A 16,072-nucleotide genomic window follows, 5' to 3' on the forward strand; every position below is an offset into this window, starting at 1 on the left:
GTGGGTGTCGAGAGTCCCGGCCCAGCCTGTAGCTATAGCCTGCTTTTTACCTCTTCAGGAGGGAAGCGGGATTTTGGGGGGAAGCTGGAAGGGGTGGGGGAGGCCGATGAAACTCCGACTGAATTCCCTGCCATTTGCTCTTAATTTCATATCGCTTTTGTTGTTGGTTTCTGTTGATGCTTTAGGTGAGGTCTGTCACAAATCCTACACGCAGTTCTCCAACCTCTGCCGTCACAAGCGGATGCACGCGGACTGTCGCACCCAGATCAAATGCAAGGACTGCGGCCAGATGTTCAGCACTACCTCCTCCCTCAACAAACACCGCCGCTTCTGCGAGGGCAAGAACCATTACAACCCCGCCGGCATCTTCGCCCCCGGCCTACCCCTAACGCCCACTTCCATGATGGACAAATCCAAGCCCTCCCCCAACCTCAATCACGCCAGCCTGGGATTTAATGATTATTTTCCATCCCGCCCGCACCCAGGCGGTCTTCCCTTCTCCCCTGCCCCCCCAGCCTTTCCTGCCCTCACTCCGGGGTTCCCAGGGATTTTCCCGCCCTCTCTATACCCCCGGCCCCCCTTGTTACCACCCACGCAACTGCTGAAAAGCCCCCTCAACCACACTCAAGACGCAAAGCTTCCAAGCCCCCTTGGGAACCCGGCACTTCCTCTGATCTCTGCAGTGAGCAACAGCAACCAGGCCACTTCAGGAGAGGAGAAATGTGAAAGCAGCCTGGAAAACTCCTACCTGGAGAAGCTAAAAGCCAGGAACAGTGACATGTCCGACGGCAGTGACTTTGAGGATGTCAATACAACCACAGGCACAGACCTGGACACCACTACTGGCACCGGTTCAGACCTGGACAGTGACGCAGAGAGCGACAGGGACAAAACAAAAGATAAGAGCAAACAAACTGAGAGCAAGCCAGACTTCGTCGGCAGCTCTGCGTCCGCGAGTTCCGCCAACAACACGAGTGAGATCCCTCTCTTCTATTCTCAGCATTCCTTCTTTCCTCCCCCCGAAGAGCACCTGCTGCCCACCACGGGAGCAGCCAATGACTCCATTAAAGCTATCGCCTCCATCGCCGAGAAGTATTTTGGGCCTGGCTTTATGGGGATGCAGGAGAAAAAGATGGGTTCGCTCCCGTATCATTCCATGTTCCCTTTTCAGTTCCTTCCCAATTTCCCCCATTCGCTCTATCCTTTTACTGAGCGGACCCTCAATCACAACTTGCTGGTCAAGGCAGAACCAAAGTCACCCAGGGACCTCCACAAAGTAGGCAACACCAGCTCGGAGTCGCCCTTTGATCTCACCACAAAGCCAAAAGAGATGAAGCCAATCTTACCGCCACCCAAGGTCCTGCCAGCCCCATCCTCAGGGGAGGAACAGCCACTGGATCTGAGCATTGGCAACCGCATCCGAGCCAGTCAGAACGGAGGAAGAGAGCCAAGGAAAAACCACGTTTATGGGGAGAGGAAGCTAATGGCAAGTGAAGTCTTACCCAAGATTTCCCAGTCTCAGCTGTCTCAGCAGCCATCCCTGCATTACGCTAAGCCATCACCCTTTTTCATGGACCCCATATACAGGTATTAACATACCCTGCCTTAAGCCTTTCCTCTAACGAGCTGGTTCTCTAGCTGCCATCGCTCCTGGAGGCAGATGGGGATGCAGGTTGTGTAGAAAGAGCAGGGACAGCCTCCTGCACTTGTACTTCTCGCTCCTTTGTCACAGCACGTTGAGTTTTCTGAATGGCAAGGGCTGAATAATCGAGCGGAGTACTCGCGATCGATACGCGTAAAGCACACATCCTTATTTTGATAAAGAAGAACCTTGGCCTATTTAAGGACTCTCCCACGAGCCAACACTAAGATGGCACTTCTGGGGAAATTCCAGAGGTTTGATTCGATAAGAATGTGGAGTTCAGATGCCTCCGAGCCCGGGCTCTCATGGCTTGGGAATGAGTCAGGAGCCCTGGGAGCCTGGAAATGCAGCTCTCCCACTGACTTACTTGCTGGCCTTTTGTGAGCCACTTCACCTTTCTTCCTCCCCATCCCCCGGTTTCTTTCTAATTCCTTTTCTGAGAGGTTTTCAGTGCGTAGGACCTGCTGTTGTGGACCCAGCCTTCTGAAACGTTTCTAAGTCTGGAGTAACGAGCACTAACTACTACTGTAGTATCTAGATCGCCCCCAGATGCGTTCCTTGCAGACTTATCTTCCTTAGAAGATAGCAAGGGTTTTCCCGTTTCCCTTGAAGCAGACGGTTATTGAGGAGGGGCTGATGATTTATGCCATGCGGAGGGTAAGCTGAACACGGAGGGCCCACGTAAAGCAGGCTGGATGAAGTTATTCAAATGCCAGTTAAACTTCCAGAAAGAGTGAATTCAGAAGATGTAAAGGAAGGACTTGAGTCTTTTGTTGGTTTAGAGCTTTTTTTAAAACCTGTTTCCAAAGGAAAATTACTTTGAGCTTTACGGTGAGAGGGTACCCTAAGTTGGCGTGTTACCCGCCCAGGCGCTGGCACTACCTCTGTTACCTTCCCGCTGCGGGTGAGGTGAATTTGTCACGCAGCAAATCATGGGATGGTTTGGGTTGGGATGGGCCTTAAAGTCCACCCAGTCCCACCCCCTGCCATGGGCAGGGACACCTTCCACTAGACCAGGTTGCTCCAAGCCTCATCCAGCCTGGCCTTGGACACTTCCAGGGATGGGGCATCCACAGCTTCTCTGGGCAACCTGTCCCAACCTGTCCCAGTGCCTCCCCACCCTCTCCGGGAAGAATTCCTTCCTGATATCCAATCTAAAGCTCCCTGCTTTCAGTTTAAACCCATTACCCCTTGTCCTGTCACTCTCTGCCCTTGGAAAAAGCCCCCTCCCAGCTTTCTTGTAGCCCCTTCAGGCACTGGAAGTGGCTCTAAGGTCTCCCCGGAGCCTCCCTTCTCCAGGCTGAACACCCCCAGCTCTCCCAGCCTGTCCCCATGGCAGAGGGGCTCCAGCCCTCTGATCAAATACCACTGGCTTGTTTTTAGCAAAGTCCAGTGCCAAGAGGTATCCCAAACTTTGATTTAGACATTAACTCCGCTGAGCGGGAGTAACGTGCCGCAGGGCTGCATAGCGAGCCCGGCCGTCATCCAGCCTGCTGGAAAGCTGAGGGCTGTGCTGCAGGAACTGGTGTTCCCTCAGCACTGGGAAGCCTCAGCGTCACCGCAGAGCGGTTATGTCAGCGCCGGGATGGTTCGCTTGAGCGTTCAAAGGACTGCGACCGGCAACGGGCGGCATGGCCCTTGCTGCCACCGGGAAAAGCAGGGAGAACAGCACCTATGTCACTGCCTCGCTGCTCTTGTACGGCTGATCACTGTGGGAAAAAATGATGTCAGTGTCTAGCCAGGCCAAAGAACTGTCAGCTGAGATGAGGATTAGTGAGCCCTCGTTGCTCGCCGCTAAGACAGCGTCTCTGGCTTTGCCAGCGCTCTCAGGCTTGATGCCGTGTTGCTCGCCTCCACGCTTACCATCTGTGATGGCAACGGCTGCGTCACAACCTGGGACACGTAACGCAGTCTGTCCAGGACCTACCGTGGCCATCTCCTCCTGGAAAAACGAGTCGTGATGTAAATAGCCCGGCATTTATTTTTGAAAAAGTACTTCTGGAAAAGAAATAAATTGATGGGATAGGAAGGCAAAAGCTCTGAGTTAGCCAAGGGTCCTGCCACCTCTGGGCATTCTCACGAGGAACGTTAAAACAACGTGGGTTGAAAAAGCTGCTGCCAGTTCAAATAGCGGCCTCGGGAAAACCATGAAGGTCCAGAAGACAGATGGAAGTGAAGGATGGGGGCATCGTTTGTTGCATTCCATGGGATGCATGGAGTTTTAGTAATAGATTAAAATAGAAAGTGGGTGGTGGATTTGCTTGCGAATCAGACTTCTGATGTAATGAGCCAAACAGCAGAGCTTCCAAGTCCCTGCTTAAAAACTATGGAAATATTTTGTTTCTAAACTTCTCTTTATCAGACTCTCTCACATCGTTTGGCTCCATCATTTTTCTCCCAAAGGCCACTTAAATCCTTGACATTTTCTCCTGGTGATATAATTTAATGCAGCCAGACAGCCTGAAATCAGCGCAGTTTTTCGCTCGGCCTCGTTAAGGTGATGTTCTCAGGCACCGGGCTGAAAAGATCAGCTTAATCCTCTGGTGACTGTGGAATTCAGCTCTGACGGGGACATTTCTACGTTTGTCGGGCTCTCGTTACCCAGCACGGGCGATGGTAAAGCTGTGTGAAACACTGTCGCTTCCCAAAGTTTAGTTTGTAGGCAGGTGGGGTTGTCTCTCGGGACGTGGGCTGCCAATCTCCCAAAGACATTCCGGGACCGATCACCCCACGGGGAGCGAAGCTGCACTGGTCGGGCTGGCGCTCGCCGCCGTCAGGGACAAACCTCTTACAGATTTTTGTTTTCCTGAAAACTCATGCCCAGAAAAACACGCACCTTCCATAGTGCAGTAATTCCACCTACGGTTCAGATCCAGCTCTTCTCTTGTCTTCTGCCTAGGAACAATTAAACGCAGATCAAACACGGTTCGCTGACTAGCGCTCTGCACGACTCTTAAACTCTCTGGCACTTTGATCCGCACACCAACCACCTGGAAGGCAGCAAAACAATTTGCTCTCATTTAAGCCGGACTGACGTGGTTACTCTTACTATGGGATTTGTGCTGGTTTAGCTGAGCTGGGCTCTTCCAGGAACTTTAAGATGCAGCTGCCTTTATCAGAGTTACTTTCCTAGTGCTTTTTTACCCCATGGAGGCCATCGCGGTTACTCTTGGTGATCCTGCACTGCCCAAGTAGAATATTTTGTGAAAGCAAAGCCAATCTTCTCAAAACCAGCCTGGCTTTAGGATCGGTTCCGCATAGTGAAGCGTGGAGCCTTGCAACGGGCCGAAGTGTCGGCGGGCGAACTCGCGTTCCCGGGTCACTTCAGGCGTCTCCCACCCGTTCCCAACTGTTCAAATTGTCCCCATCTGCTTGCCAAAGAAACTCGGTTGCAAATTGTATCTCGGCTGCAAGGGAGGAAATAAATATGAAACACCTAATGATTTCGGCACGTTTGGGGCTGCAAAGCCTGGCCCGGTGTTAACTCTTCAGAGAAAGACCAACTCGCTAAGACACGTTTTTCCACGCAGCGCCTGCCTGCTGTGGACTCCCGAGCTTCTGCCACTTAAGCGTTGCTTTCCACTGTAAATATGGGGGGTTTTGTGGCATTCCGCGAGAGCAGAGGCTTACAAACTGCTGCAGCAGAGGCATTAGTTCTCCCATCGAAAGATCAAAATGTTTTCTCAGTCGTCGGTCTGATGGCTAAATAAAATACTGCCCCGAGGAGCGGGCTCTGTTTCCCTGTCGTTTCCAGCGCCTCTTGCGGGGTGGTTTGTGGGTCGTGATGTGTGGTATCCAGTAGAAGGGGGAGAAGGACGTTTGTGTCCGTAGAGAGTGACCTCCTGTACATAACTTGAACACCGCTGCAAGCAGTTTGGCTGCTTTGTGCTGCCTGTAGCCCTGTAAGGTATGTAACCCTCTGTGTTGTTGTCCAGCAGGGTGGAGAAGCGGAAGGTGACAGACCCTGTGGGTGCCCTAAAGGAGAAATACCTGCGACCCTCCCCGCTGCTTTTTCACCCCCAGGTAAAAGCGCTGCCGTTGTGACGCGGTGTTGATGGAGTGCCAAGAGGTTTGAGCTGGAGCTGGTGCAAACAGGTTGCTCGGATCGGACTCTTTCTCATCCAAGGGCCTTACTGGATGCTCCGCTATTTTCCACCAGTTACTTTCAGCTGCTTTTCCTCTCATACCTGGTTGGAGGATGATGGTAGTCCTGCCTTGCTGTTTGTTTTGCACTGACACAAGAACAGGGAATGCGCTCTGGACGGCTGACCTGGTCTGCCAGACTCCCCTTTCACGTGCCAGAGCGCCTATGTCACTTTTCCCAGCTCAGTTGTGGGGAAGGACTATCCAGCATCCAAGCAATAGTATTTTATACCTGCCTGGTGTTCCCTTACCTCACCTAGAAAGCGTGAAAGTGCTGGGCGGGGGATAATCGGGGTCCAGTTCTGCCTCTCCTGAGGGAGAACTTGTATTGTGGCCCTCCCGCACGGTCTGTGTTCTGGGAGCTCACGGATATTTGCTCCCTCCTCATCTCCTTCAGGTCTGAGTCGCTGCAGAGCAGTGGGAAACGCTGCTGGACAGCTTTCTTATTTGACAGGGGACCGGGAGTGCCAGCCCATCAGCCCATGGTGCGGCCACGCCAGGCCTTTACCCCAGGGTATTGGTGAGGCACAGCTAAGCCCAGGGCAGCCGAGGCTACTCACGAGAGTCAGCCCCAGTTTACAAACCCCCTGCCCTTACAACGCTCCGAGGAGCGATCTCTTTGCCCTTCGGATGCCTGGCTCCGTAAGGACGGCGCGGCGGGTTCTCCCGCACGCTGCCCGACGTCCCCTCCGGTGTGACGGTCGCCGGCTGTCCTCCGTCTCTCCTGCTGCGAACACTTGCTGGGGCTGAGCTCTGCGGCCGTTATTGTGCTCTCCTTCACATTCACATGCATTGTTCTCCTCCGATAACGCTTCCCACCTTCGATAAATAACGTGCAGGTTTGTGAAAGCTGGGACCTGGTTGCTTTCACAGCTAAACTTAGTTCCCTCATTGTTTTGCATCAGCCCCAGAGTTTGGTTAATAACTTCCCCTGATTTTTCCTTCATACAGGCTGGATAATGGTGACAGGCTGGCCAGGAACATCCTGTGTTTGTGTGAGTTAGAATAGCGGGGATATCTGCCTGTAAAGAATCTGATAGCAGGGAGGAGCTAGCGTGGCAAAGCAACCCGACGAGACGATGAGAAGCGTACGGACCCTGAGTAGGAGCAAGCTTTGGGTGGAAGGTTATGGACATTGTTCCTGAGATCCTGACCACGTCCTCTTCCCGTGGCAGTGAAAAGATGTGGAAGGTCTGGTTATCTCTAATAGCTTATCACACAGAATAGCCTGAAGTTTACAATCACCCGGGCCTGAAACTTCCTGATAACTGGGATTTCATAAAGCGGGTTGCTGTGTCCCGTTCTAGATCCCTTCATCCCGAGAGCCGCTGTTCCCGTGCTGCGTCATCAGTCGGGTATTTCAAATACGGTGAACGAAGACGGGTCCTTTGTTCAAGAGTGTGTGTGATACCACCAGATCCCCGTCCGATATTCTCCTATTAGATAATTTAGATTTCTTTTCTTAAGAAACTTCATTTCAGGGGCTTCTGCCTTCTTCCTTAGGACCAATGCCCACATAGCAGCTCCATCCGGGACGCGCTGCGTGTGTTTCACTCGAAGCCCGTCTACTCTCAGCCTTTTCTTCTCGCACAACTCCCCCGCTCCCCAAGAGGGGTGGTGTGTGGTTATGCCGAAAGATGCGCTAAAGACGGAGCGTCCAGAAGGCGCTTTCTCTCTCAAAATGAATTTCAGGCCACTTTTATTTCTTAGCCAGCCCTTGACAGTTGTTGCTCTGCTCTGATGGGAGTTCTCTGTACATTGTCTATTTTAAATGAAACTCTGGACAACATAAATAAATGGTGTAACTTTTTGATAACTTAATGGAAAACCTTTTCTCACCTGTTAAGTTTCTTTTCTTCTCCCCTTCTTTTTTATTATAACCAGGCAGTTGTTCCCTAAATAGCAAAGTGCCTTTACCACTGGAGAGGCTGTGGCCGGTGTTTAGAATTTTAAAATGAGCCTACGGCTATCAAGCCAGCAAACATCTCTGACTAAGTGCCTAAAGAACAGGGCACAACAAAAGATATCTCCAGGTACTCCGGCAAAGGGCTGAGTGGCACAGCTCTGAAAGATCCGGATAGCATTTTAACATGATGGTTTTGTTACATGACTGGCAGCTGGGGCAGAGCTTTTGCTGTAAATGATCAAGTAACCTTTTCAAGTGGCTGGCGCTAAGTATTACTTACTATTTATCATGGGCTGGGAGCCTCCAACTAAGGGGCCGTGGATCTATTATCGGGAAATGGGTTTTACTACTCCTCTTTTTTACAGCTTATGAATGGTTGTCAGCCCTCCACAATGTATTCTTTGGTGATTAAGACAACTTTTTTTTTATAGTTGTACATTTTAAACAATATCTTGGCTCTCTTCCCCCTCCCTGAGCCCAGTTTAATAAAGTGTAAACGTGCAAAAGGTCAGCCCTTCCTGTACAATAGAGCATCTAGTTTTGATATATGGCTTCCTACTGCCTTCCGCTCGCTCGCCGTCCCCCCGGCTCTCGGGCTGAGTCTCCGTTCGGGCGCCCGCTCCCCCCAGCGCTCCCTTCTTTCCCGGTGATGTCATCTGCAGTGAGGAGGCAGCTTTATTGCTGCCTTGTTTGTTTTATCCGTGTTTTCTGCCTGCTATCTGGAAAGTGCTCTCGAGAGTGCATAAAACTGACCGTTGGGGATGTCAGCATATCCTCCGAGATGCATTTGGATTTCCCCGTTCGCTCCAATGAAAGTAGAAGTGGGGTTTTTAGGGAGGATTTTTACGCGTATTCCTATTTTTGCACCCAAGACGACTTATTTTCTTTCCTTTCCTGCTCTCTCCTTCTCCTATACCTCCAGGTTTTTCCCTTTCTCCCTCTTTCTGGCGTGGTATTTAATCCAGTGTTTATATGAGAACGTGGCTGTTGCCGAGTCATGCGAACTAAAGCTGATAAAGGCCCCCAGAGGCGTCCTATTTGGCGTCACTTCTCCAGGCCTGTTTGCCTGCCACTGCCACCCGGATGGGCTTGCAGTGTGGAGGTTGTGGTCCTCCTAACCGTAACTCACCCAGCCACCGCTCACATCCAGTATTTTGGCTGGAATTCCCTTTCACCCCAGGAAGCTCAGCCGTCTCCCACCCATCCTTCCATCCCCTTTACTGCCTTCCGAACCTTCCCTGCGGATAATTAAAACGTTGGCCTCTTCGCTAGGCCAACTCTCTCTGGACCCAGTCTGTCCTGAGTCCTTAACTCCTCCTCTTCCCCACTGCTCCCTCTTCACCCCTCCAGCCTCAGCCTCTCCTCTGTCCCAGCTCGCCGATCAGCTGTCATGCACTCCCCGTGCTCCCTCCCGCTCCGCTTTGGCCAGGATTCTTCTGCCTCCTGCCCAAAACGTCTCTGCCCGCGCTGCCCCGGGGTTGCCTGCCTGCCCGCGCTCGCCGCTGCTGGCCCCCCGAGCCCCTGCGAGGGTAAATCAGACCTCCTTGCTTTCTGAGACTTGGTTCTGAGTTTGAGAGGAGGGTTTGGGGGCTGAGTTCTGCCTCCAGCAGTTGACCCTGGTGTCCAATCCCAGTGTCATCCCTGGAAAAAGGGAAGCCAAGCGTATTCCGAGGTAGTTTTTAATCTGAGATGCTGGAAGCAAGCACATGCGCAGTGCAGAAGGTAGACAAGTGCCTAATTTCTGAGATCTAATGCTTACTGCGTGGCTTTGCTGGTTGTATTTTGGATGTCTCTGAGCCCAATCCACTATTTCCCTATGTCCCAGCTGGATTCAGTGGCTCCATTTCACGCTGCGCACCTGGCTTCTGGGAGCAGGAGCAGACAGCAACAGGCTTCCACCGACAAACTCGTGCTAAAAGACACGTTTGATGCATCAGATGTTGTTCTTCCTGTGACACAGGGTCCTGCCTTGTCCTTGCAGATGTCAGCCATAGAAACCATGACGGAGAAACTGGAGAGTTTTGCAGCCATGAAGGCGGACACTGGCACTTCCCTGCAGCCCCTTCCCCACCACCCGTTCAACTTCCGATCTCCACCGCCCACGCTCTCCGATCCCATCCTGCGCAAGGGCAAGGAGCGTTACACCTGCAGGTAAAGGCCCGGGCACCCCGCGGAAGCGAGACCTTGCCTCGGATGGGGGGGCAGCCCTGGGAGGGGGCGGCCCCGGCTGCGTCAGATGCAACACAGCAGCTTCACACGGACATCTTCCCTGTCTCGGCGGGGGTGGGAGTGAAAACAAGAAGGAGCAGATTTAGTGTTCTGATGACTAATTCGCACTGAAATAGCTTGTTTTGTCTGGTAGAAATCAGCATCTTCTATTTTCTTTGTAATTCTCAATGACCTTGAGAGCAGATCTGGAGATTTTCAAGCAAACACAACTTTCCCAAGCCAAGTCTCTTGTGTGTGGTAGCAAATGCCACGGTTTCCAGTGTGAGTGCGATCTCAGCCATATCCAATCTCAGCTGTGCGAAACAATGGAGCTTAAAAATGGCTTAAATACGGTAAAAAACGTAGTTGAGTATTTAGAAACGCGGGGTCTCTACCTGCAGGACGGACTAAACTTGTATTTAGATACACACGAGGCAGCATTTGGATTTCCACTGTGGATGAGCACTCACAGTAACTGTTCACCTTCAGGACAGCCAAAGGTGCTGAATGTCTGAAATTAAGGAAGTCTCCTCCTAACCTTCGTTCTGCGACAGTAAGGTTTCACAGGCACAGAATAACCCTTCATCCTTAACATTTTGTTTCCCAATTAATATTTTTATTTATTTCACCCTTCCTTTGGAGCTCACTGTGCATCAGATTTACTGTGGAGCAGAGTTCCTTCTCTCATTTCATTTCCTACTGCCATGTTCCCTTAATGTCAGCAGACTGTCAGGCTCACAGCAGGACATCCCGAGAGCAGTAACACAGGGCTGCAGCGTTCTCCAGGAGAACATTCTGTGAATTCCGAGGAGGAAGATGGAGTAGATTCTGTATGATAAGCAGCTGAACAGGGTGGAAAGGAGATCAAGTGAGGGACAACACGGATAGGCAGTGAATACACGCTCTTTATCCTGATGCAGGACGGAGGTAGCATGGACTGCACTCACTGAGGGCAGGTTCAAGCGAGCAGGAGGTTCTTTTACGTGACACACCGTTCACCAGAGGAACTCCTTGCTGTAGGAGGTGGTGGATGTCCAAAGCTTACAGGCATTCAGAAAGCTTTTAGGAAAATGGATGGAAGAAACTCAGCAAAAGGGTATCCAACACAACTATTCAACCTTAGGCTCGGGAGGGTCCTCAGCTTCGGATGGGTCACTGCATCCTTACAGTGCTCCTAGGTACTCGCCCAGGCCTCCAGGATAAGGGTCAGCCAGCACTGGGGTCTGAACTGGGTGTTCTGATGGGGTTTTCTCTTTTGCCTGCCCTTCCCAACGACAAATGGACTGTCGTTCTGCCCCTGATGGAGATGGGTTACACCAGTGTCCCCCCACAGTTGTCCCGGGGTGGGCGTCACTCCGTTAGCTTTTACCTCCACGTCTGCCTCCCTCAGCACGTGGGTGCTTAGAGGGGTTCTCTGCTTTGGGAGCGGTAGGAAGACGAGCAAGGTCGATGGTAGCCGGCGGTCGCAGCGTCTGTACTCGTGAACTGATGGTTCCTTTGGCTTTCACTGTCTAGGTACTGTGGTAAGATCTTCCCACGCTCGGCAAACCTGACGAGGCATCTGCGGACACACACTGGAGAGCAGCCTTACAGGTGATGTTGTCCCCCAGATAAATCCCCTTTCCCAACACACACTCCTCCTTCACCCTCTGTGTTATTTTTTCTCCCTTCTGTAAAGCTGTGCCAACACCACACCGCAGTCCTGTAGCATTACATAGAATGATTCATGGGATTGTATATTATGTGTACCAGCCAAAAATAATCAGCCCTGGCAGCTTGAAGATAGACACTGGACTTATATTTAGATGTATGCTGGCAAATGAGAGCTCTGATTCGCGGTGTTGTTTAACACTCACGTTAACCATTCATCTCGAGGACGGCTGAAGGTGCTGAATGTCTCTGAAAATCGGGCTGTTTTGAAGGGCTTGCCAGTAAGTTGACTACAGGGTCTAGCTGGATCTTTGTTTTTCTTTTCCTAATGCGTATCGGAGGTGCTTGGAGTAGTGGGATCAAGAAACAAAAGGAAAGAAAAACCCTGTGGTCTATCTGCTTTAAAATCTAAGCTGGGGAGTGCCCTGGCTTCAAGCACAAAGCTTAAAAAGAGCGATCCGCAGGGGGAAGCTCCCACACTGTTCCACAGGCTCAGCCGGGTGCCGAAGGTAGAAGGCTGAACTACTGTTTCTGCCAGATGTGGGCAAGGAGATCCCATTTTTGTAGTGAGTTTGCCTTGTGTCCCTGCGCAAGGGCACCTTGTGACCCGCCCGTCTCGTCCCCCCGACAACACCCTGCACGCAGGCGGCCGTCCCAGCCCCGGCATTCGCGGGAGATGGCTCTCCTAGAGGGACTCCTGCCTAAGTGAGGGGTTGGAATCTGAAAAACCCTCACCAGAACGTTTACGTGAGTGTGTGTGTACAAGGAATGAAGACTGAGTGGGAATTGCTTATAGAAGCATGGAATGGTTTGGGTGGGAAGGGACCTCAAAGTCCCCCCAGTCCCACCCCCTGCCATGGGCAGGGACACCTTCCACTAGCCCAGTTTGCTCCAAGCCTCATCCAGCCTGGCCTTGGACACTCCCAGGGATGGGGCATCCACAGCTTCTCTGGGCAACCTGTCCCAGTGCTCCCCACCCTCTGTGGGAAGAATTTCTTCCTGATATCTAACCTAAACCTCCCCACTTTCAATTTAAACCTGTTACCCCTTGTCCTGTCACTCCCTGCCCTTGGGAGAAGTCCCACCCCAGCTTTCTTGTAGCACCCCCAGGCACTGGAAGGTGCTATAAGGTCTCCCCAGAGCCTTCCCTTCTCCAGGCTGAACACCCCCAACTCTCCCAGCCTGTCCCCATGGCAGAGGGGCTCCAGCCTCTGCTCAGCTGTCCCCTGTATTTTCTCCCAGTGTTTTACAGTCAGTTCCAAAACACTTTGGCAAAAGAACACACGCTCGGGTTGTTGGAACCTACGAGCAAAGCTGAGTGGCTGACGCCTGGGGAGCCCGCTGAACGTCCAGCCTTGTGTTCTCCGTAACGTCCGTGTTTTGCGCATTGTCAGACATAACGGCAATTCAAACGGTTTCATTTTCGGTAGCTAGTATTATGGGGTTTCCATGCACAGTCATACGTTCACAGCAAAGCTCGTGTAATAGGTGTCATATAAAGAGAAACGCAGACGAAGTTCTGAGCGGCAAAAGGCCCTGTGGTCACAACTGTCACATTTTTATGCTTCGTTTCGCTTCCAAAGCTGCTGTCTCCCACACTGCAATCCCAATTCGGAGTCAACGGGTTTTTTCCATACAGAGCCGTACAGAATTCCAAGTGCAGGCATTAGGAAAATTAAAAATTTAAGCCCCCAGCCCTACAGAGCAGACGTGTTTTGGAACCATTCCCCGTTCTGATTTTTTTAGTTGGCGTTATGTGATGTGCCTTGAATGAACCGTGTGTGTTCAGGGTACGCCCCTCTCCGACTAAAGTGCTTGCCTCCGATTATCCAGAGGTTGTCAGTTCGGTTTTCTTCCAAAAAAGGAGACTTGCAACTCCACAAAGGTTAGAAAAATAAAGATTTATTTGATCTGGTCTTCTCCCAGAAAATGGCCTGAGTGGGTTTTGTTGTGCTAGAGGTTTGGCTTCTGGACGATGCTGCATTCTAACAGCACTCCTGAGAGTTAGTGCGGCCTTCAGAGAAGAGCTTAATTATCACTGATTTCCCTGTGAGATTTCCAACTTTTGCAGCAATAACTGTTTTGAAAGCTTGTTTGTTAAGGGTCGACTTTATGCAGGTAAAAGGGGGTGGCTGACTTGGTGGTGTTTTACCCTCTGCCTTACCACTTCTGATCGTTCACGTGTTTTTTCTGTTGGCTGTGTCAGTGTTAAATATTCATCCAAATGTGAATTAAAACATTCTTAAAGCTAACGTAAACGGGCCAAATGTCCACGTGTAGGTCAGGAAACAGGCAGGCCAGAAAACAAGGTGCTTTGCTTTTGATTCCTGGTGGTCACTGGTAGGTGATGTGTTTGTTACCAAGTCACCTAAACTTCCTGGGGGTCTACTTAATTATGGATTAAGTAAGAATTAAGAGCACATGAGCAATAAAGAGGGAAATCAAATTCTTTCTGTGAAGGGAAAGTGCTACATGTGTTTGTGAAGAGTAAGAAATTCCTGGTAGTTAACTTTACTTCCTAAAAAATCAGCCGGTTTGAAAGGACTTGTTTGTTGTTCTGAGCTTACCAAGCAAAACCCAGGAGAGGCGGTTGGTAGCGAGGCTCCTTATGCTCTGAGCAGTGAACGTGAGGGTGTGGTTGTAGCCGAGGCTTTGCTTCTTACTTTTGTTTTCATTCTCTGGAATCACAGAACCATGTAAACTACACAAAACCTGGACTGGGAACAACCAAAAGCTGTTTGCTTCAGCCAAGACTCGATTTTCTTTCGAACGTCCATTCCCTCCAGGATGCCACCTAATTGATTCTTGAATTACACCCAGCCCGGCAGCACTCCCTGGAAGGCTGTGATCCCTCCCGTAAAGATGTGCTTCCTAACGCCTGTTTTGAAGCTCTTTTGCTTTAATTTCCTTTTAGCCCCCCTCCGCGTCCTCTTATCTTCATTAAGCCGAGACCGACAGCTAAAGCCGACGTCCGCCGCGTCGTTTGAGATTGCGCATAGTTCAGTAAAACCCTCTTCTTTCTCGTTTCCTTGCTTATCGAATGCAGCCTAAATTCATCCCTGGTACAAATGCGCTTGAGATGGAGGGGTTACTCTGGGGAAGAGTGGGTGTCCCTGTGGTTTATGCTTCCTAAGCTCAGTTCTGTCTTTACAGCTCACACTGATGGTCGTGTAAGTGTAACACGTTTCCACGTGCTGTCGAACCTTTCCCAGGCGTGTGCTCCAATGCCTCCCTGTCACAGCCGAAGGGTTTCCAAGCTGCTGTAGTCAGACGGGGATCCGCTGGGCTTTGCTGGTTTGTCCCCCTCCAGCCGTGTGATGCCAGGTATCCGGGTTCCCTCAAGCTCTGGGAATCGCCTGCTGTTCCTCGGAGCTCCCGAGTCCCAGCTTTGGCCCGTTCCTAACCATCACTGTATTTTTTTAGCCCATTGGTGTGTTACTTTAAACTGGTAAGGAAGAAACTTTACCGGCATTGTGTCAGTGTGTTTACAGAGCAAACACTGCTGCTTTGGAGTTTTCTCCCTCTCCTGCCTCTGCGTTCACCTCTTCCCTGAATTTAAGCCGGCTCCTCTGTCTGGGTCATTGATTTAGATTAAAACCAGCAGAGATCCAAGTCCCGACCCCTCTGGGACCACAAATAATGCAGCACGTCTCCCGCATCCCTTTGCTTTCAGACATCAGCTATTGCTCCTTCCCAATGGCCCTCTGTTTTCCATTTTTTTAACAAGCTCTTTATCCTTTCTCCGTCCCCTAACCTGGATCCACATAGCTCATAGTTAGAGCGAGGACCTGTCAAAGGGAACTTTTCAAAGGCTTCCTGAACATCTAAATAAATGGACGGGCGGGAGGCCGGGTCGCTCTTGCCTTACGCACGCCAGCGCTCCCTTTGAAGTCGCTGGAACCGCTCGCCTGAGTGATGCAGGTGAGAGCCGGGGCGGCTGTGGGCACGGCAGCGCTCGGCACCCCCGCTGCCCCGTCGTGCCGGGCGCGGGGAGTTTGAGGTAAAGGGATGGAGCTGGGAGCAAAAACCTTTGGGAACTGGTGGAGGCGAGGAGGGGGCTGCTGGTGCGGTGTTAGGAGGGCAGGACTGCTCATGGGAATCCTGGAGAATAACAGGGAAGTTGGGGTATTGGCTTTTCTGGACATCCTGGTTTTCTGAAGTGGTGAACAGTAGGAGCTGCTGGAAGCAGATTGGCTGGGTGGTAGCAGAGAGCGGGAGAACAGGAGCTGGGAATCTGCGCGTGTGACTCTCCCCATATCAACTGGGGTTGTCCCGGCCGATGGCCAAACGTCGTCTCCTTGGCTTTAGTTGTTCCACTGGTGTTTTTTGAAAAAATGAAAGAGAAAGCCTTCTGAAGTGTGAGAAAACTGTGGTTTGAAAAGAGATTTTTGCTTTCTTCTGAGGTTAATCGTAACAGAGGTTCGTTATTTGGCTCGCCTTTGTTCTTTCTGGTGATTTAACAGTAGGAAATTCGGAGGTGGACATGGGATCCCTAAACATTCAGCGAGAGAGAGTGTTTCATA

General features: G+C 51.2%; 1 protein-coding gene across 1 annotated transcript in view; it reads left to right on the forward strand.

Annotated features, from left to right (window-relative positions):
- PRDM16 (PR domain containing 16) overlaps positions 1-16,072 on the forward strand; it is a 37,949-nt gene that overhangs the window by 14,757 nt on the left and 7,120 nt on the right. The window contains exons 5-8 of the mRNA XM_010148137.1: positions 186-1,587; positions 5,578-5,665; positions 9,673-9,842; positions 11,415-11,492. Of these exons, the coding sequence (XP_010146439.1) occupies positions 186-1,587; positions 5,578-5,665; positions 9,673-9,842; positions 11,415-11,492 (1,738 nt within the window). The remainder of the gene's footprint in view (positions 1-185; positions 1,588-5,577; positions 5,666-9,672; positions 9,843-11,414; positions 11,493-16,072) is intronic.

This window comes from Eurypyga helias, unplaced genomic scaffold, assembly GCF_000690775.1.
Source record: "Eurypyga helias isolate BGI_N326 unplaced genomic scaffold, ASM69077v1 scaffold17493, whole genome shotgun sequence".
Taxonomy (NCBI): Eukaryota; Metazoa; Chordata; class Aves; order Eurypygiformes; family Eurypygidae; genus Eurypyga; species Eurypyga helias.